Source organism: Salminus brasiliensis, chromosome 21 (genome assembly GCF_030463535.1).
Source record: "Salminus brasiliensis chromosome 21, fSalBra1.hap2, whole genome shotgun sequence".
NCBI lineage: Eukaryota > Metazoa > Chordata > Actinopteri > Characiformes > Bryconidae > Salminus > Salminus brasiliensis.
In genome coordinates, this window is record NC_132898.1 from 10,505,511 (window position 1) to 10,528,060 (window position 22,550).

Genomic DNA, 22,550 nt, shown 5'->3' on the forward strand with positions numbered 1-22,550 from the left:
TTCTAACTAACATTTCTATTATGAATTTTTATTAAGTAACGTAACATAAAAGACAGATAATTTGGTAAGATATTGTGGTATTTTGGTAATATGCTTTTCAATTCTGTGAAATATTTGGATGTCCTTAAACTTACACAGTTCTTAACTGCACCTTAAAGTCATTATTATTGTCTCTATGTAATCTATACAATGAGCATGTACATATGTTTGTATGTATGTATTGTGTTGTTTACTCACTCTAAGAAAGGAGTCCAGTGAGCCATTCTCCATAAACTCAGTGATGATCATGACAGGACTGCTTTTGGTCACCACTCCCTCCAAATGGATGACATTGGGGTGGTCAAACTGACCCATAATGCTTGCTTCACTTAGGAAATCCCGCCTTTGCTTCTCTGTGTAGCCTGTTTTCAGAGTCTTAATGGCCACAAACATTTCCCGCTTCCCAGGGAGTTTTAGGTTACCACTACACACCTCCCCAAACTCTCCTAAAGAAGGATAAAAGAAAGCTCATTCTTATTCAAGGGTGGGTGAATTGTTCAGTGTTACACAAGTACAGTCTTATGCCCATGACATAAAACGCTTACTGTGATTTATAAACATAAAATACTATCATGTTGCCCATGATTTACAAAAATTTTTCTGTGAAACTAAATGGACGTTACACAGTCACAGAACAAGGCTTCTATCTTAGTCCTGATTTACCTGCTCCAATGACCTGTTCAATTTTTACACATGAGATGTCAATCTCCTTGGCAAAATCTCTCACAGCCTCATTGGGGTCTTCATAGGTGAACGGATCAATGTAGATCTTCATTCCTGGCGTCACTTGGAAAAAAACAGAGCAGCTATAATATTTAAGACTATGTAACTCAGAAAAATGCAGGTCAAGCTTCTTGTTAACCCCTTTAATGTAATAGCCTACTACTGAGTTATTCAGTAATACTATTATGTATTATTGAATAATTACTACAAATAATCACTAGCAAATAAGACTTATTCGGTAATTATTGTTTCAATAATTAGTGCATTCAGTACCTATGATGAAAAATATGAATTATTGAGCAGTGCAAGTACTATGAATTATTCAGTAAGTACTACAAATGACTCGGTAACTACATTTTTAGTAATTACTATGAGTTATTCAGCATATACTATAAATTACTCAGCAACTAATCTGAATTTTTCAGTTACTACAATAAATCATTCAGTAATAGCATAGAATTGAAACAGACCTCCATACTGTATTTAAGTTTTTAAGGGGTTAAACAATGGTAAAAAAAATGCAGAATAACTATGAAAAACATCTGCCTTTCTTTTAGCTCTGAACGGTTTTAACTTTGTAATAGCTTATAGCTGTGGGTTGTGGAGTGCATCAGCATTTCCAGAAGCTTCAGTAAGGCTGTTTAGTGTATGGTCAGAGACTTGATGTCAGGTAAATTGGCTTAAGGTGGAATTTAAAATGCTCAGTGAGCCATACTTTAAATCAGATTATTCAGACACAACTCCACATCTGGCCCTGGGCACTTTAATGGCCATTGTGCGCTGGCTAAACATGAAGGAGAATGGGACAGTTGTGCTTTGTGCTAAATGTCTGCACTGGGAACAGCATGAGAAAGTGAAGGGGAAAGACTATTTTAATGTAATAATAATTATAATACTGTTTAAGTATTTCTGTTTTTTAGGGTATTAACTTTCTAGTAGCACAATGCATTGCTAATTAATTGATGTAACTAGTTAAATACTGGCTTTTTGGGGATTTCATTCCTGTTATACAAATCAAAATCTAATTAAGTTTATTCGCCACATACACAGCTGCATAAGTGTCTGCCTGTGAGTGTATACTATGTTGACTACTCACTCTTTACTACCTCTTTATGATGTTAACACCTTTGTGTGGGTAAAGATGAAGAATTAAAGTCACTTTAGAGAGAAGAACATCAGAAAGCTTTGAATTTGTTCTAAAAAAATAGAATTAGAAATAGAATTTACAATTCAATTCAAGGCATATTTTTGTACTTTTGTGCAATTGTTATTTTATATTTTATTGGTATAATTAATCTTAAAAACTGTACTGTTACCAATAAAATTGGATGTAATTTATGTAGCATAGCCATATACAACAGCAGTATTAAACTTAAGGCCTTTTATCCATTTTTGTGCAAATCTTTTACTGTTTTTATAAGGAACCCATCTGCTGCCTATGGTTGTTTTGCGCCCATGACATGAGTAAGGGGTATATAGATGAACAGTGTAAGAACACTCACTGTGGCCACTGGTATAGTGCTGCAGCTTGTCTGTGTACTCTGAATCTGCTCTCTCAAAACCTCGGCTGTTGGGACAGACAAACACACACACACACACACGCGCACACACACACACACACACACACACACACACACACACACACACACACACACACACACACACACACGGAAAGAAACTGTAGTGGCAGTAAAGCAAAGGAAACAGCACAGTGAGCTGGCCATTAAGGCCATCTTTACAAGCTGTGGGGCTCTGGTAAGTCCACTAATGAACAATATCAGGAAAACACTTTCAGGCTCTGTGATTGTGCTTAGCTAGTGGTCTAATTATCACAGGAGCTACAGAGCAATGGCTGGAAATATCAGCAAAGACCTAGGGCCATGTGCACACTACAAGTTGGCCTGAATTATCTAAATACTGGAGTATTCATTCTTTGCGTCTGTATTTGCTGCTCTACTTAGTATTTAGAAGCTTTTTCTGTTAAAACAAATGTAGTATAATCTATGACCAATTTCAACTACAGACTTTACATGAAACTGCTATTGTTAATGTCTGGAAATAAAAATCTTATAACAGTTATATAAAACATAAAACAAATAAACAAGAGCTGGTTGACTGCTTAATTTCCAATTGCCACCTATTGCCATCTACCAGCAGTGAAAAGGTGAAGGCTAGAATGTGCATCCTCAGAGTAAAGCCAGCCAACACCTTTTTGAAGTGTCGCTAACGCAACATCACAGCTGAAGGGGCAGAACGCTGCTAATTCTACTATGTAAGCTAGAGTGTAACTGGCCACAGACGGCTGAAGCGTTTAGCCTATTGCAACAGCTAGCAAATAGCTACACTTTTATTCTCACCAGTTTCTTATCAGAGATGAAGTGTCCTAAGTTCTAATGTCTTCTCCTTTTATCATGTCTGACCAAAGCTTGGAGTAACACCCACCGGTTACACACAATGATGATGACCACAAGGGCGATGAGGAAAACCAGTCCAGCAGCTGCTGAGCCAATGATGAGAGGCAGTTTCTCCTGTATACTGGTGTTGTACTCCTCTGTGAAGACACAATCATGACCACACTTGTATATAATCCAGAAATATTTTCAATTTCAACTGTTTTGTTATTTTGCATCTGTACACCACCACAGTGGATTTCAAATGAACCAATCAAAACGTGACTGGGTTTTAATTCAAGGCATTTACCAAGAATCAGTAAACACCAGTGACCCAGTTCCTCAGGCAGCCATACATGAGAATATGTAACACTGCCTCCATCATGTTGGGCAGATGATGTGGTAATGTTTCAGATCAAAACCCTTCCTTTCTATCTCCATATTTTTCTTTATACTAGTTAATCTGGGATTCATCGATTCAAAGAATGTTGTTCCAGAACTGGTCAGGCTTTCTAACATGCTTTTAGCTGTCTAATATTCTTTTACCAGTCGTTTTCACTTTGAAGTAAACCTTCTGTATTTACACTAATGAAGACATTTTGACAGAAGACATTTGTAGACTCTGACAATGATGTGCATAGCTCTGTGCTGTTTTATATTTTCAAAGAACACTTTCAAATATGATGAAATAAAAAGGCTTGATTAACCTGATTCTGATCCTAATTATTAATTGTAATATATGTTACTTGTAATAACAGACTGACGGAATGCATTGGGTGCAATTTTGGTATTATTTTAAATTGATTTTTGTATGGAAAGTTTTGTTTCACTCAACAAGCTGTATGAATGTTTCACCAGCGAAACCAAGAGAACAATGTAGGCTATGGACCCTTTTAAGGCATACACACCGTCTGGGCTCTAGACGGTCTAACAGCTCCATAGCAACCCCAAGTGCTTCATGTCTAAATCTGATCCACCCTTCGGCGTCTGAGACTCTGTGGAGACTCTCATCGGCTTACAAAGTAGCCTGCAGTGCAGATTTACACAGGTGAGAGACCAGTAGCCTTCAGCAGGCCACAGTGGGGGATTCTGGGACAGGATGCCTTGTGGGGAGGTAGGGCTTGGGTGTAGCTCAGCATATGGGCAGGCAGTGGAGAACGTGTGTCAGGCTGCATGTGTTTGTGGCACAGACAGCTGGGGATGCTGGGAGGGTGCAGAACTCTCTCTCTCGCTCGCTCTTCTGTCTCTCTCTGTCTCTCTCGCTCTCTGTCTCTCTCTTGCTTTCTCTCTATCCTAATTAAAGTCTAAGCAAGTGCCACAGAGATACAACAGCCCTGCTAACCATCTCCTAAAACCCTACAGAGGCAGGCACGAGAACACAACTGGCATTAGACGCTCAAAGCGTCCGAATTAGACTAAGTAAACAGGGCTTTTTCTGGGTAAACAAAACTCAACAGTCACAATTTTCTATAAATGTAGCCTCTTTATGCTCACCAAGATGCTCCCCTAGTGGGCCCATATATTTCAATTGTGATATTTGTTTAGGTTTATGGATTAAAAACAGTCAAAGTTCATGTTACACCATTTTTCAAACTCTTTTCAGCAATTAGAAGGTGGGTGTGTTGACAGGTTGTGTTTAATTAAAATAAATCCTGGTGCAATTGCTCTGTTAGTGCAGGAAATTAGAACAAGAGAACACTCCTAGTCTCTGGCCAGACTCTCCTCCAAATGAACTTCACATAACACAGTATGCTATGGTAAGGCGTGCCCTCAAACTTGCAAAAATAAAAACCGCACTTAAACGTTTGTTCAGAACGTTTGTAGGACATTACTTAAGTTTTTGTCATGAAATGTACACAAGAAAATCAGTCCTAATTAGTCCAATCTGCTGGGACTATGTTTACATCTTTTAGTTCTATGTTAAATCCAATTAAGTCTGTCAAAGCAACCAGATCTAAAATGCAGCATTTTCTGCTTTCGTCCAGACTGACGGAACCGAACAAGTAAAACATATCCTTAAGCTGTTTTGAGTCATTTTAACTTGTAGGGAATACAAGTGTAGAACCACTTGTTCAGTTCAATGGACTTTCAATGTTTTTAAGAGGACAGACATGACACCACCAAAAGCTGTATAAAAGACTATACTATTCTATATTCTAATACTATTCTATATAAATAACAGCCCACTGAATCTCAATGTACTTGTACAATGACAACAACTTTGTCTATCAATCTATAGGTCTGTGTCTGTCTGCCTGTAGCTATCTATATGTTCTACTATACAAATACACTTAAGCCATAATTCATAATCACTGAGGGTCGAGTAGGGCTAATAAAGTTACGTAGCCTTGATCAGAGGCAAGAAGGAGATCATTTGTAATCTTCACTAGGGCTGTCTCTGTGCTATGATTGGGTCTGAATCCAGAATCCAGAAGTTGTTGGGCCATAGCTTTTTCTAATATCTTGGATGTAAATGTTAAGCTGGAGATGGGTCTGTAATTAGACAATACACTAGGATCAAGATTTGGTTTCTTGATTAAAGGTTTTATGACTGGTTTAAAGGCTTTTTATGACTTTAGGTTTTTGGGTACATGCCCTAAACTAAGGATTGAGTTTACAATTGTTAAAAGAGGTCTGATTATAATTGGGAGCATTTTTTTTAGTATTTTTGAGGGAATTGGGTTGAGTGTACAGGTTGGAAAAATTTGCTGAGGAAATCATTTTTTCTAGTTTTGGCTGTGGAAGTGGGCTGAAGGCTTCCAGCCGTTGTTCTTCAAGTTATATTCTAAAACAGCTACACTAGGTGACGGCCGTTTGATTTAATATGGAGGGTTGGATTTTTTGTCTAATGTTTTCTATTTTATCATTAAAATAGTTCATCAAAACATTACTGGTTAAAGAAGTTATAATCTGGGGTTGAGTATCTGCCTGGCTTTTAGTAAGTTTAGAGATCTCACTAAAAAGCACTCTGGGATTGTTTTTGTTATTCTCGATCAGCGAGGCCAAAAACACTGAGCGAGCTTTAATGAGTGCCTTTCTATATTGACTAAGGCTGTCTTTCTACGCAGAGTAGAACACCTCTAGTTTGGTCGTCCGCCATTTACGCTTTAGTTTCTGCACTGTTTGTTTTAAGGTACGAGTTTGATCACTGTAACACGGTGCGAGCCTTTTTTGCCCTGTCATTTTACTTTTAAGCGGTGCCACTTTGTCTAAGGTTGATTAAAGGGTATTTTCTAGACCTTTTGTTAATTTAACTAGCCCAGTTTGGGCTGACTGAGTGTAAGCTAAGGTCGATAGGTCTGGGTTTCAGTAAATTGTACAGTGGTCATTGGGGTTATTGTGCGCTTTAGACAGTGGAGGGGGATGTAGCTCATAGGAGATTAGATAATGGTCTGATATTACTGAGCTTTGAGGTAGAATATTTAGATGATCAATGCTAATACTCAGGGTCAGGACTAAATCTAGAGTATAATTATAGAAACGTGTGGGTCTAGTTACGTCTTGTATGATGCAGACAGAATCTAAGATCGATGCAAATGCCTTTGTTAATGGATTGTCTGCTTTTTCAAAATGAATATTAAAGTCTCCTGCTTTGTCACTGCACACTGCAAAGTCTGCGGCAAAATCACTAAATTCAGAGTAGGGATCTGGAGGCCAACAGATATCAATTAGTGTGAATGCATTTTTATTTGTGACCAGATTTGATATATTAATGAAGATAATCTCAAAAGAAGTGAAGGTGATAGTATTTTTCTATAATATTTAGTGTACTTTGGTAGATTATGCATACTCCACCTCTTCTGCCTAAAATTTTGGACTATATACATATTTATAACCTGTGGGGTTAATGACCTAATATTAAGTAGGCCAAACTTTAGGTCTGAGGTGGTGCTGTTATTGTTTGAATGCGAGAATTGAACACTAATTAATTTATTAAAACGAGCTGATTTAGATGTTCTATGTTTGGGTTTAATTCGGGACACAGACACAGTCTCAATATGGTAAAACCTGGGTGACGCCTCAAAACAGCTCGCTGATGGTCAAGTCTGTCTGTCTGCGGCCTGGTCCCGGCTCTGGATTGTCAGCACCCTTTTACACAATTCAGGCTTGACTGATTGATTAATTGATAAGCTGTGCCGGCCAGCATCACACTTAAGTGATGTGGAGAGAGAGAGCCCTTTCTATGCACCTGAAGAGAGCTAGGCTATTTGTGCTTTTCTGCTGATGACAAGCAGCATGACTTGAGATTTGCAGCAGTGATCCTCGGGTCATATGGGCAGGGCCTTGGTCCACTGGATCACCCCAAAATATCCATTTGTATGTTCTATTTTGTCCAGACTGAAAATTGTATCCTTTCTGCAGTTCCCTTCAATATGTGTATGAGAGAATTAATCCATCCACAGTGGTGGATCTTGTCTCTTTCAATTCTTTGTTGGAATGTGTTGCTTACCGTCTGTCATGGTCTGGAAGTACATCTTGCCACTGTAGCGACCAAATCCTGCCACAGTCCGTGCCCGAACCTGGAAAACGTAGATGCCGCCGGGCTTTAGGCCGCGGATGACTGCCGTATTGGTCTGACTCCTCACCATAGAGGAGTTGTACTCGGTCAGATCCTGCGTTACAAACAGAAATAAGTGGAACATGTACATCAGTGTGCTTGCTTTTTTACTTGGCTTTCATCTTTAGCTTGTAAAGTAGGCTGGTTTTAAAATATACTTTTAACTAGGTTCTGCTAAAACTCTTGTCTTAGGGTTAACATGATTGAGGTGCTGATTCAGGTGTAGTTTCAGATCAGCTCAGATCAGGTGTGTAGCCGTCTGTGTGCACGTCTGTAGCGGTTTGTTATACGTTATGACTCCTCACTACAATATCAACTGCAAAAACGTATTTTGTACTGTACTTGAAGATGTGCTTTGCAATTCCTGCCCACACTTCTGACAGCAGCTGAAGGTGCAGACACAGAAGCAGACACTGCAATTCCAGTAACCTCATTTACCCACCTTGTTTTAATACCAAGGTTATGGTGACTGGGGGACTCTAGAATTGCCAGTCTGCAGTGCAGAAGGCAGATTTCATTTCAGCTTTTGCTTCTGCTCGGTCTCTAAACTTCCTGGCTCTGACTGAGACCTGGATCACCCCAGACAACTCTGCAACTCCCGCCGCCCTTTCATCCGCATTTGCCTTTTCCCACTCTCCACGAAGGACTGGCAGGGGCGGTGACACAGGCTTGCTCCTCTCTCCTCTGTGGGAACTGCTGGGCTTAAAAACGCTCTTGCCATCTCCTTTAAGAACTCACTGGCCACTCCTTCTACAGAAGCTCGAAGCTTTGGGGTAGTCATGGATGATCAGTTATCGTTCTCAAGCCATGTTGCAAACGTAACTCGGTCATGCAGATTCCTCCTGTACAACATCTGGAGAATTCATCCCTTCCTCTCTAGAGAGGCCGCCCAGGTGCTTGTTCAGTTTCGTCACTTCAAGACTTGACTACTGCAACTCTCTTCTGGCTGGTCTCTGGCTGGTCTCTGCGCACGATCAGGCCCCTGCAACTTCTCCAGAATGCAGCGGCACAGGTCGTCTTCAACGTTTCTAAATTCAGCCATGTCACTTCACTGCTGTGTTGCTGTGGCGGCACCATTTCAACCCAGATAACAGTGTTGATCATATTAAATCAAATCAAATTCAAAATCACATTCATTGTCCCATCACATTCATGCAGGTGTAAAGGTGATGAAGATACATATTCTTCAGTTTGACATGACAAAATCCTTCACATGGCATCTGGGTCACCATGTCTAATGCGTGAAATGTATTTCTACTATGGTTAATGTGCAGCAAATGCCAAACCAAGTACATAATATGACTTCTACCTTCTACCTAACACAACAGACATACCAATAACAATAGCAATGACCTTTCTTGTAAACATCAGTCATTGCAACCCACAACATGTATATTAGTGACCTATTTTTAGTGTAACTGATTCACCTAATGATTCACTTTCACACATTTATTTAACTTATTTTTTTTCATTAACCATCAGTCTACATCCACATTGACCCAGTTAAAATCACCAGATTTGTTTGTATTACACATGCCACTTCTGATATTTTGAGCTGTGATGCATTTTCATTATATATATATATATATATATATATATATATATATATATATATATATATATACACACATACATACATACATATAAAATATTTCATAATATATATATTTATTTAAGGATAAGGTTTTGATTGATTCAGCCAAATTTGCCCATTACTCAGCAATCACAATCTCAACAGTATAGTATGGGGGTGGCAGCAACATGTTTTTCCTCAGTGGGGGCTGGCCATCTTGTTAAAACTGAAGGACAGATGGATGATGTAAAATACAGGAAAATACTGCAAGTCAACCTCATTCATTCTGCTAAAAGAAACTATATATAGGGGAAAAGTCATCTTTCAGCAATGATTCCAAGACCAAGGCCAAAGCAACACATGAGTTGAACAACAAAAAGGTTAATGTTCTATGATGGCTTGTCAAAGTCCAGATCTCAATCCAAAGGAGAATGTGTTCTTAATAGAAAATTGCTGTCCACAAGTGCCATACAACCAACATGAATAACTTGCCTAGAAAAATTAGTGAAAATCACTGCCAAACTGACAAACTATTACTGCAGCAAACATTGGCAGTACAAAATGCTCATTTGCACAACATGTCAGGACACTTATGCATTGAAATGCTTGTGGTGAGGCTCAGGTTGATACTTTACAGGAGGACAAACTATATACATACTAAACATATTGTTATACTAAACATAAAGTTATATAAAATTATATTAAATAAATAAAAAATACACACAAAGTATATACACAAAATACAGAATATACAAAGACAGGAGGGATCTGTAGAAATTCTCTGATATGTGTATTTATGAGGCCGGTATGAGACATGTATAGTCTGAATAGTATACTCTGGAGTGCGCATGCAAAACCCTGAAAGTTATTATTGTATATTTAATAATAAAAACAAAGTTTGTGATTTCAAACTTTTAAGCGGTAGTGTGTTAATGCATATGAGAGACAGAAGCTCTCTTCGGGAGCATGATTGTGTGTGTGTGTGTGTGTGTGTGTGTGTGTCTCTCTCTTCGGGAGCATGATTGTGTGTGTGTGTGTGTGTGTGTGTGTGTGAGAGAGATGGGGAGGGGCTGCTCCCATCAGTTCTATCTCTCTGCTTTCTGAAATGAGCTCTGCAGTGTCTGCCTGATTGTTTTGACAGCAGTGTCTGAGAAAGGAATTATACTGAGGAAAGAAAGCAGAGCTCAGGAGACTGACTGACTAAGTGTGTGTGTGTGTGTGTGTGTGTGTGTGTGTGTGTGTGTGTGTGTGTGTGTGTGTGTACGTGTAAATGTACAAAAGAGTAAAAGAGCAAAAGCAAGGCGAGACAAAAAGCGAGACAGTAAAAAGCCTGTCAAACTATCAGAGTGTGTCTGTATGTGTTGTGTGTGCGTATGTGTGTGCGTGTGTGCGTGCGTGTGCGTATCATTTAGTTTACTCAAACTAAATCATTTAGTTTACTCAAACTAAATCATTTAGTTTACTCAAAACAAGTTCTGGAACATTACTGTGACTCCTCTTATTTACCTGCATATGTTACATCCATAACTTAAGGATACACAGTTAAATCAATTAACATCCAAGTTAAAGCAGCGCATAACCTATTAACTGTAAATCAGTTTTATGCATTTAGCATATCTTGAAGTGCATTAAGCCCTAGATTTATATTAATTTTATAAGAATGTACGGTATTCCAGTGCATGAATCACTTCAGTAAACTCAACATTGAGTTTAACAGTGCATACGGGAGAGCATATGTGTGTTTGTGTTGGCGTGAGCGTCTTTACGAGAGTGATAAGGAACGACAGGCTGTGTATGCAATTGTAAATGTGTGTTTTCTCAAAATATACACAGAGGAATTTGTTTCGAGAATGCTGTTGTTATTGCAGTCAACGCTCCATTGTTTTTGACCACAAATCCTTGCACCTAACCTCAATGGGCTTAACTAGCAGGTCCACTGTGATTTTCTGTCCCAGAGACTGACCGTGATTATAATGGGTTTCGATGGATCAGTAGTTAAGCCAGCACCCTCTAATACACAATACTACGAACACTGCAATCATGCATATGCGCAATGCTGATGCAAAATAAAGTGGCTCGGTTCCATTGCCATAACTTGTATGCATGACTATAGGCCACCATTATAGAAAGTCTGAGTGAGGACAGCTGCAAATATAACAATGCATAATGCATGCTTAATGTTAACCAAGATTATGCATAAACTGCATGCATTAGGCAAAAGGCTATGTGGTTGCCTCTAGTAATGGAACCAACTGATTGTGACTAGACCCTGAGGTCTAAGCTTTTTTTCCTATGGAGAAACAAATGAATGGCGTTTTCAAAAGTCACAGCCTCAGGCAAACAAAAATGCTCTAATGTCGATACATTTGGTACTCTGTATATTTTACTTCTAAATGTCACTGGGTCCTCTGAATTACAAGATTATTAGGAATTTAGAAATGAATTCTCCTAGGATTGGTTTCCCAGGCAAATTCTAGACAACAAAAACTCCAAACCAAAACAATTTAGTCAAAAAATAATCTTAGTCCATGTCTGGGAAACCCCTAGTCTAGTAAGTTAACATGGCAGTATTAAGCAAGCATTTAAAATGACAGAAGATGATGACAGTCAACAATAAAATGGCAAACATCTTAGCTCAAATGTAATGTTATTTTAATTTAGCATATTACATTGAGCTGTATGAATGCAAAATACTTTTGTTTATAAAACTATCAAAAAACAGATTTAATTCCCTATCACATTTAATAAGTTCCTACAAATAGTAGACATTGTTTTGTTTATGTCAAATTTGGGGAATCGCAGATGATTGATCAAAAAACTTTCAGTGTCACGGTTGGTGGACAGCATGCAAAGCAGATATATTTGCTACTTTTTGCATATCAATGAAACATCATAATATGAATAGTGTGCAAACAATATGCAAACGTGTGCAAACAAGAGTACGTTGCTTCGTTTAGAATGCTTGAGCTGAAAAAAAGCTACCAGATGCTTGTAAATATGTTGTTAACGGCCAATAACAACATGCTTCCAATGTATAATGTATAAATTTAGAACAGACGTTGACTGCAAACATGGCCCTACTGCCATGCGATGATACACCTTAACTAACCACACCATAAAAACCTAATTGACGGCTCAAATTTACGTGAAAGTAAGCCATCCTGAACAACTACAGTTCCCAGAATGCTCATCCCATCTCCATTTTCTAAAGCTGCATTCACAACAACTCAGAGTTTAAAATCTCCTTCTACCAACCTAAAGGTATTAATGGAAAATGAGCTGTTTGAGGTTGGACAAAATGGTTGCTTACAGTAAGCTAGCACATGTTTAACCATTGTGTGAACATAAAAAGCTCTTCTTTACATTTTTATTCAAAGTTATTTAGTTTCTAAAATGTATCCAAGGGCAATTCACTGTTACTGGAGCATCAAGAAATGACATGGAAGCATGCAGTCTGAGCAAAACCTTTTCCTTAAAACCTTACAATTTTCCAAGTATTCCTTTGCGTTTTGTGATATAAACAACATTATTATCTGATACTCAAAAAGAAACTTAAAAGTCTGTTTAAAAAAGCTTTAAAGACAAGTTTCCTTTTTGTTGAAATTACATTATAGAATATGAAAACTTGGAGGTCAGAAATTTCCCAGTTCCCACTTGGTCATGGACATACCAAACAACTCTCTCCGACTAACCTGATTACTAAGGACTTGCACCTGACTCATCTGTTGTCCCTCTCCTAGCGGTAAATAAAACCTTTGTTTAGTCTATGTCTTTGTGAAGTCTCATTAGTAATTGCTACTATGTTTTGGAGCTGCCTGTTTTGTTCTAGCTTGCATGGTTATGTTTATAGTTTGGTGTCTTGTGTCTGCTTTGTTGGATTGGGGTTTAATCAGCCTGCTTTTTTCTGTTTGCAACCATGCCTCTTTTGTAGCTGACTCTAGCCTCATGTTTTAGCACCAAGAGCCTACCTTTATTCTTTTTAAATAAAATCAGGTCTGGTCTCTATTTTCATCCAGTGCATATCTTTGTCCCATTAGCCAAACATAACATCATTGCATTCTCAGGAAAAAGGGTACAAAACTGTACCTTTCAGGGTACCAACGCTGTTACTTTAAATGTTGCTTGCTACTATTCAATCCACTTAACTAGCACACTTGTCACAGCCTACAGGTTTGTGCACATACAGTCATGCCCGAAAGTATTCATACCCCTGGCAAAGATTGACTTAAATTTACTTTTATTTAACCAGAAGTTATATTTTTGCCTTGAAACGACACAGGCATCTCCCAGGAGATAACACGATGATGTACAAGAGGCATCATTGTGGGAAAAAGTATTTCTCAGCTTTTATACACATTTGAACAAAAAGTGGCATGTCCAAAATTATTCATACCCTTTGAAAACTGTCACAGTATATGGGAAAATCCAAAGTTCTATACCATTCCAAATAGTCCAAACTGTTTTAAAGCATCCTAATTACCCTGATTCATTGGGAACAGCTGTTTTAATCAACTCAACAGGAGAAAAACAGCAGCTCTCTGCAGTTGGTTTGTGGACAGTCATGGCTAAGACAAAGGAGCTCACTAAGGACCTGCGGCTGTGCATTGTGGCCGCTCACAAGTCAGGAAAGGGCTATAAAGCCATATCAAAATGTTTTCAAGTTCCAGTGGCTACAGTGCAAAGTATTATTAAAAAATACAAGAAGTTCCGCACTGTGGAAAATCTCAGAAGATGTGGTCGGAAGCCAAAAGTGACACCTGTGCTGGCCAGGAAAATAGTGAGAGAGGTGAAGAAAAATCCAAGGATCACCACCAAGGCCATCCTGGTGAATCTGGACTCTGCTGGTGGCGACATCTCAAGGCAGACAGTTCAACGGACACTGCACACTCCTGGGTTCCACGGACACAGGCCAAGGAGGACACCACTTCTCCAGAAAAGGCACACAAAAGCCCGCTTGACCTTTGCAAATGCTCATCTGGACAAAGAAGAAGACTTCTGGTGTTCTGTTTTATGGTCAGATGAAACAAAAATTGAATTGTTTGGCCACAATGATGTGTGCACCATTTGGCGTAAAAAAGGAGAAGCCTTCAACCCTAAGAACACCATCCCCACTGTCAAACATGGTGGTGGGAACCTAATGTTTTGGGGGTGTTTTTCAGCCAATGGACCAGGGAACTTGATCGCAGTAAATGGCACCATGAAAAAAGAGCAATACATCAAGATTCTCAACAACAACATCAGGCAGTCTGCAGAGAAACTTGGCCTTGGGAACCGGTGGACATTTCAGCACGACAACGACCCAAAACACACAGCCAAAGTGGTGAAGAAATGGTTAGCAGACAAAAACATTAATGTTTTGCAGTGGCCCAGCCAGAGTCCTGACTTGAATCCAATTGAGAATCTGTGGAGGGAGCTAAAGATCAGGGTGATGGCAAGGAGACCCTCGAACCTCAAAGAGTTGGAGCTCATCACTAAAGATGAATGGGCAAAAATACCAGTGGAGACATGCAAAAAGCTGGTCAGCAATTACAGGAAGCGTTTGATTGCTGTAATAGCCAATAAAGGCTTTTCTATTAATTATTGAGAAGGGTATGAATAATTTTGGACATGCCACTTTTTGTTCAAATGTGTATAAAAGCTGAGAAATATTTTTTCCCACAATGATGCCTCTTGTACATCATCGTGTTATCTCCTGGGAGATGCCTGTGTCATTTCCAGGCAAAAATATAATTTCTGGTTAAATAAAAGTAAATTTAAGTCAAACTTTGACAGGGGTATGAATACTTTCGGGCATGACTGTAGTTACTTACATTACCAGCTCTATAATGTCAGATTGATGTCAGTTCAATACTAAGTGAACATGTAAGTCCCCTTAGTATTTAGTAATATTCCTGTTTTGACTATTTACCAGCCTCATTATTTAAATGTCACCATGAAATTCAAATGGGCTAATTTGTCTAGGACAAAACATAGTTATATACCTTTTTAAACCACCGACTGCAACAGCATACCCTTTTTCAAGGCTTAGACTTGGAGCTTGTCTTAATGCTAACACTAAACTACAAAGGGCAACGCATTCTCAAAAACATATGGTTTAACTTAATTTAAAGTCCATACCTTTTCATAGTACTGCAGCTCATAGTCAAGAATGACCCCGTTAGGCTGGTCTGGCTGGGACCAGGAGAGAGTGATGCTGTCCACTGTGCGGCTGACCTGGTGCATTATAGACACTGCAGAGGGAGCTGAAAAAATACAGAGAGAGAGACAGTTCAAATTAAGAGACACCATTAAATGATAAATTACTGCTGCTGTGCAAAAAAAATAAACTTAATTTTAGCTGTTTTTCTTTTTTTCTACATTAGTGGCAGTTGTCATTTACAATGTAAAAAAAGATAACAGGAATAGAATGAAGACATGGAATAAAATGTCTACATTAACTCCCACGGAGAGTTAAGAAGGTACACTAAACTTAGGACAGCAATTACAATTTAGGACAAGAGTTCAGATTGAGGTTTACGTCAAGGTAAAGGTTGAATTAGTGGAGCTCAAACAAAAAATATAATGGGTCTAATATGAGCTCTCTAAGATGTAACATTGCTAAATATGTGTGTTGAATTGCATGATTTCAATAGAAAAGCAATCCCAAGCGAATGGGATGCTCTGAAGCAGCCACCCATGAGCCTAAGGTCAACAAGCAATGGCTAGAGGGTATAAAGTTATAAAGATTAATTATTCAACATAACTGCCTAACCTCACATCTAGTGTAAAGAAGAATTGTTGGATGAGCCTATATAGGGCTGGTTTCTGGAACAGGTAACTACTTGTGTATTTGTTCTGTAATTATTCACAAATTCGTAAAACTGCGAATTATTCAGTAATTCCAAAGAATTAGTCAATAACCACTATGCATTATTTAGTTACTACTATGAAATATTCAGTCACTGCTATAAAAATGTATAGAGTCTATAAGGCCTTTAGGGTTAAAAATGTTAACCATTTTGTTTAGTTCTTTTGTTGTTAGAAAGACAATGCCATTGTGCCATAAATGGTCAACAAAGATTACACTTTTAGTTCCTCACAACAGAACTTGCATATTAGTTCTTGGGAAACCTTATGTTGGTGTGACCAATACATAATTTATTTTTCAAGCTATATTAGAGGTCCATTCTTGTGTTGTATTGTATGTTTTAATGTATTTTTTTGCAATAACTGAAATGTAGCAATGTAATTGCAATGTAAAATTATTTAGCATCAACAGGCCTTCCCAGTCAATGGATTTTCCATGACAGTGCGTGTGCCGGTTTCTTTATGGGCCCTGCAGAAGGCTGTGTGTGTGCAGCATGGGGCTGGGGCTATAAATCCTGGCCCCTCTGAATGCCACACAGTCCCTGCTGTGTCCCAATGCATCCTGGACACTTCTCCCTGAGTCACTGTGCCATGTTTAATGGCTGTGAGCAACACCCCTAATCATTTACCTTAGTCCAAGTCCCTTTCTTATAGTGTCTAAACAAGAATAGGAGAAAATAAGTGTTTTCAGGTCCACTGCATTGAGTGTGCTTAGAAATGCCTCTTCTTTACTTGTAGCTCTCTCAGTCATATAGATTCTGTGGAAAGCACATATCGTATAGTTCATACCATGTTTGTATTTGTAAGCAGAAGCATGATTTAAACTTAAGGAAATGTTTTTGTTGTGTAGTGTACAGTCTTGTTTTGTGGGGGGAAAAAAAACAAAAGAAACTGAGGCTTAATTAATTAAGGCTTAATACAGAATTTAAATAGGATGCAAATAAAATAAAATAAAAACATGGCATTACTCTTCTGTAAAGAAAATCTGTAAAATGTACAGTAACATACAGGAATGATTATACCATAGAATATACATTTACCATGAATAAGACATTATATTATGATTTTAGGCAACCTTACATTTTATAATCAAGAACTGGTTTGTTTACATTACATTACTGTGAAAAAATGACACTTAAGCTTAAAATTCTTTCTGACCCAGTGAATCTATTTTTTCAGTCTTATTCTTTCTGTCTTTAACTGACTAACATTAATTATCTGCAGAAAACTGATATATATTCCTGTGGTAATGCCAAAGTGACCATTACAATACACAGATAGCATATTGTCCCATTTAGCAGAAAATTGTAACTTCCTTTTACAACCTGACGGTTAGTAAAGGGGACAAGGACATGCCCAATATGCAAAAAGATGATGCCAGTAGCCAATGAGAAAGTTTTACTTTAAAATGTTGCACACTCAAACCCACCATATATGATTAAAACAGCACAGCAGAACCAGTTCCTTATATTTGTTGAGAAACATCTGAGAAATTATTAAATTCTACATTTTATATATCCTGTATTTTATATATAAAGTAGTGTAATGTATTTTTCATAAACAATAAATGCAAAAAAATGTGTTTGTTATATAAAGATAACTGAATATTTTCATTATGAACACAGTGCAGGAGTATTTTCCAGAAAAGAATTAGCATTTTGGCTGATATTTATATATGATATTTACAGTATTTCACTGTCACACAAACAACATTCAACCTTTTTAGAGTTTGCAGTCTTGTTGTCTTATAGTTTGACAGTTGGCCACAATAAAACAATGTATTTAATTCATTGTAATTGTAATTAAATGTATTATGTATTTATCATGATCAAATTGGCAGACAAGGATAACCTGTGGTTTTGTGTCAAAAATAATTACAAGAAAATGCTCTGATAATTGTTTTCTCATATGCCATCACCAGGATTCGAAACACTCCCCCAACATTGAGAAGAACAAATTTGGACTTTGGTAATAGCCGTTTGTAATAACACTTTCGTCCTTCTGGCGAGCCATAGGCTCCTTAAGTGGTTACCTTAGGCCAGTAATACATCCAGACATTTTTATAACTTTTAACATGTTTAACACTGCAATTAAGGGAAAAAAAGACCCAAAAACTGTTCACTCATGTCCTCTTCAGAACCTCTGTGCTGAACATTAAGCCGTCATCTACATGCAAAACTATGCATTGCTTTGTACACCCAAACACCAAATTAACTTCCTTTAAAAACAAAGACAGCAGTTGTGTACAGCATACTTGTGGGTTTTTTTTGCTAAGATGCTGCCTCTTTTTTCCCCTTTTTTTTTTACAAATGGGGTTTTGGTTTGCAAAATCCGACATCCTCTGGCGGAGGATGCGGTGAGGAAAGAAACTTCTGGCCGTTTCTGGCCTGACTGTTTGCACGAGTCCTATGGAGAGTGTCAGAGACTTTGAGACATAGCTGGAAAGTCCCCTCGGCATGTTTACAGGAGTAGTCATGAAGTAGCTTCCATCACTCTCCAGGGCTGGAGCTAGATGGCCCGTGTCACCCCTGTTTTTCCATTGTGTACGTGTGGCTAAGGGTAGCTCTCAAAGTATTTGCATGGTGTGTCCGACTGCAAACATTCATCCTGTGTTAGCTGCTTTGGTAGCTATTTTGATGGTCCACTGTTGTTGCTTTGTATATGTTTATATATCGCCTTAAGCATTCATGGGTTTCCTTACTAATAGATTAATAAAAGGTAAATCTTTTTGCATGGTTCTCAGTGTAGGTACTTGGTTAAATCCCTGAAAACACACTTTGAGATTTACTGATTTGTTTTTATAATACTAGACTTGGGTGTTAAATGCAAAGTTTAAAGACAAATAAAAAAAGACAAGGAGAAATCTGACCTCATCAGGCCGTAGCTGCCCTGTTTTCCCCATTGTCGCCCCCATTGTCGCCCCCGCTTCGGCGGCCGACTTTGTGGGTGACGGGACTTCCCGCCCACCCCGGGACCCAGCCGCTAAATTCGGCGGTAAAGTGGAGAGACGACGGGCGATGGACCTAAGGAACAACGGGGCAAGAAGGGGAGCTCACTAGGTTTAGCTTCAGCTTTACCTCTCCAGGTTGCTTAGAGTCAAAGACAGGGCAGAGCCATAGCCTTGTGATTGGTCAGGGGTATGACGTAAACCTGACCCACTTTTAGGACATGAAAACATGTATTGGCGTGGTCCATTGTCACATGCAAACTATTGCTAATTCTCCCAAAATGTCCAGCATCTTGTACCTTGACCTATATGCCAGATAATAATCAATGGCTGCTTAGAACTTTTTTTTTTACAGTGCCACAGGGGTCCTGCAGATGCCCCACTGGTGTATGTTGCTGACCCTGCGACTGTATGCTCACAAAAAGCCATCTCCTCTGGTTTGCCAAGTTTGTTTGCTGTTACAAGACAAGGCCTAATAAGGTCAAAGAGTGTGGCTTCCTCACCAGGGAGCTACCATGATTACCCCGTTACAAATTAATACATATATTTAAAGGCTGACACATGCTCTTTTTGTGGGGCTGCATTTACATAAGGTCCAGCATTGCCTTGTGCTGCTGTTACTAGTAATTCAATCCAAGGCCAATGCAAACAAAGCCAGGACATGTGCTCTTGAACACATTGATGGACACATGCCAGTGCAAGAGAACAGATCACTGTGGCTGCTTTGCTGCTTTTTTTTTGCACAATGACACATTACATTGCTACACTATTTTTTATCACCAGAAATACCTTAGCTGCAAAGTAGGAGTAGGTGACATGACAATATGTTATCATTATCATAATACACTGCAGCACAATACATTTTCTGACCATATTGTGGATATATTGTCAGTACCTACATCCTACATTTTACTCAAAAGTTGTTTCCCTGAAATCCACTCATGACTCCTCTCAAAAACATTTACCGCTCATTTTTACATTAACATTTTCCAACCTTTCAATTCCCCTTTATTACTTGCCTTGAAGACTAATGTAAATTAGCTCTGTTCAGACTGGCTGCCATGTATCAGGTGCTCTAGATTTCACTGTAATAGCCATGGATGGCCATGACATACTGAGGTGAATTCGGAACCCACAATAATTACATTTTTTGGTAATTGTTTTGTAATTATTGTAAAAAAGATTATTCAATATATTCCAGTTTTCAATTTGAAGTGGTCCTTTTTTAACATGAATATTCCAAAGCTGAGATTTACTCTCAGCGTTCAATCCAGTGTTATACTTATGTCTGTTTTAAGCAGCATTATAAGAAAAAATCCCTCTACAGTCGATTAGCGTAATACACACTTTTAGCCATCCCTTTGAGTCTTAGTAGTTCTTAATGTTCATTCTGCAGACCTGTGAAAGATTGTCTTTGCCACTGAGATGGTTTGTGATAATGTCTTTTGTTATAAAATAAACATGAACTTAAACTTGACTTCAAAGCATGTATTTTCAAGTATTTTCAAGTTTCAGTTCAGAGGATTTGTTTCCAAAATAAGATTATATAATAATTTGGCACTGACACTGAATTTTGTTGTGAGGACACTTAAAAAGGTTTTCTTCTAATGACTCTCCCACAGTACACATGCATTTACATTTACTTCCTAATGTGTGTTATGATATATTTTGCTATGTAGCTCAGTTCTACCACAAAGATGGAGGGCATTAGGGTACAAAAGAAAGCAAAGCATCACTGTTATGAGAAGAAATTGTCAAATTAAGGCAATTATGTCTGTTTTGTTTCTTTCCCACTTAGTGCACCGAAGTAGTTCGCCACAGCAGATTAAAAGACAGCAGAGGAATGAGAGCGATTATCACAGCTCATAAAATATTCTAGTCATGCACGGTTCCAGTTTTTCCACACAATTGCTCTCTGTGGTACAGCTGAAGAGCACTATTTATCTCAGACCCTAGGTGTTTAAGTTTTTTCCTGGCAGGGAAAGTGTTCAAACGCGCTGGAATGACGCCACTAAAACTGCGGAATGTGAAAGCTTCCCAATCGAATTAGTCAAGAACAGACAGCAAAGGCACAGCTTCACTAAACCACACGACCATATGAGGGACGACGCCATGAGTGGTTTAGGAGACCAGCGAATTAATGATGAAGTGTTAGATATATACAAATCCAAATGCGAAGGAGGTGTATATATAGAGCCTGCAAGAAAAAAAAGCAAGCTCAGGATTGACAATTGCCAGATACCAAGAGACAGAAGAGGAATGGAAATGGAAGACACACACACACACACACACACACACACACACACACACACACACACACATATATATATATATATATATATATATATATATATATATATATATACACATATATACACACACACACATACTCACACTATGAATCTTGCCCATAATGTATGTATGTATTGCAGACAGTATAAGAAGTACTAAGCAATAGGTTCTTGTATCCTAAGCTTGTAGCTAAGGGATTTGTACACAGTTCTCGCACAAAGCTTTGGCAGAGGCCTGACTGGAAAATAAACAATTCTTCTTTGTGCCACAAGCCAGTAGAGCTTTGTATCATTGCTATGTATCAACATTGAGGAACAAATGCTATGGTCAGTGAAAAATATACAGTTCATAATAGCCCTTTACGAATAGTAGGATTTAATGTGGCATGGTCTTGTAAACATAGAGCAGTCATTTCCTACACTCTGTTCCATCTTAAGTGGATAAATAAATATCTCTATGCCATCATTACCCTGACCAGTTATGCTTCTCTATTACTCGGACCAGTTACATACTGCTCAAATCTCTTAACTTCCGCATTCCCTCAGCGCTGTCCACTGGATTTGTTCCCAAAACTTATAATTAATGAATTAAAAGTTGATTAATTAGGTGAGCATCAAAAGAGAGTTCTATAAGGGTCACCTTGTATGATCGTCACAGTGGTCTCAGTCCACATGGGTTTTTTTTATTCAAGGAAAAAAAAAAAAGTAAAAATAAATGGAGCCAGTGATGAAAAGAGCACAGCTTGTATAATATGCACTTTGGTATCCTGTTAATGACATCACTACTTTAAGCGAATTCCAACCTTCCTACAATGAGCACACTTTGAAAGTCATCAGATCCAAAAAGAACAACTTTCTGTGAATGGCTTAAGTTTATTGAGTGCCACTCCTGGAGAAAGGAGGTACAACGAGGAGAGGAAGCAGCAAAGAACGCAGAATCAAGAGCCATAGCCTAATCATCAAATAAGAGGTTTTGACTGTGGGACTTTTTCCTCTAAATCTCACTGTGTTCAGATGTGGCTCCATATAAAAGGCTGTTTGCCCATGTGGATCTCATTTGCAGCCCGGACTGTGGTATGGGGAGCGATATGGAGATTTCGGGCGGGCTGGTGGAGGTAGCCCCGATCAGGTCAGCACCCAGAACCCCAATCCGCTTCCACTGTAAAACATTTAATTGCCCCAA

At 38.5% G+C, this 22,550-nt stretch overlaps 1 protein-coding gene across 3 annotated transcripts in view; it reads right to left on the reverse strand.

Moving 5' to 3' along the window:
- ephb2b (eph receptor B2b) overlaps positions 1–22,550 on the reverse strand; it is a 173,575-nt gene that overhangs the window by 27,035 nt on the left and 123,990 nt on the right. For 2 of the 3 annotated variants that reach the window (XM_072666147.1, XM_072666149.1), the window contains exons 6-11: positions 15,401–15,525; positions 7,603–7,765; positions 3,205–3,313; positions 2,265–2,329; positions 703–825; positions 238–485 (exon numbers count right to left, since the gene is read on the reverse strand). In XM_072666147.1, coding sequence (XP_072522248.1) covers positions 238–485; positions 703–825; positions 2,265–2,329; positions 3,205–3,313; positions 7,603–7,765; positions 15,401–15,525 — 833 coding nt within the window. The remainder of the gene's footprint in view (positions 1–237; positions 486–702; positions 826–2,264; positions 2,330–3,204; positions 3,314–7,602; positions 7,766–15,400; positions 15,526–22,550) is intronic. The other variant, XM_072666148.1, reaches the window with a different exon arrangement.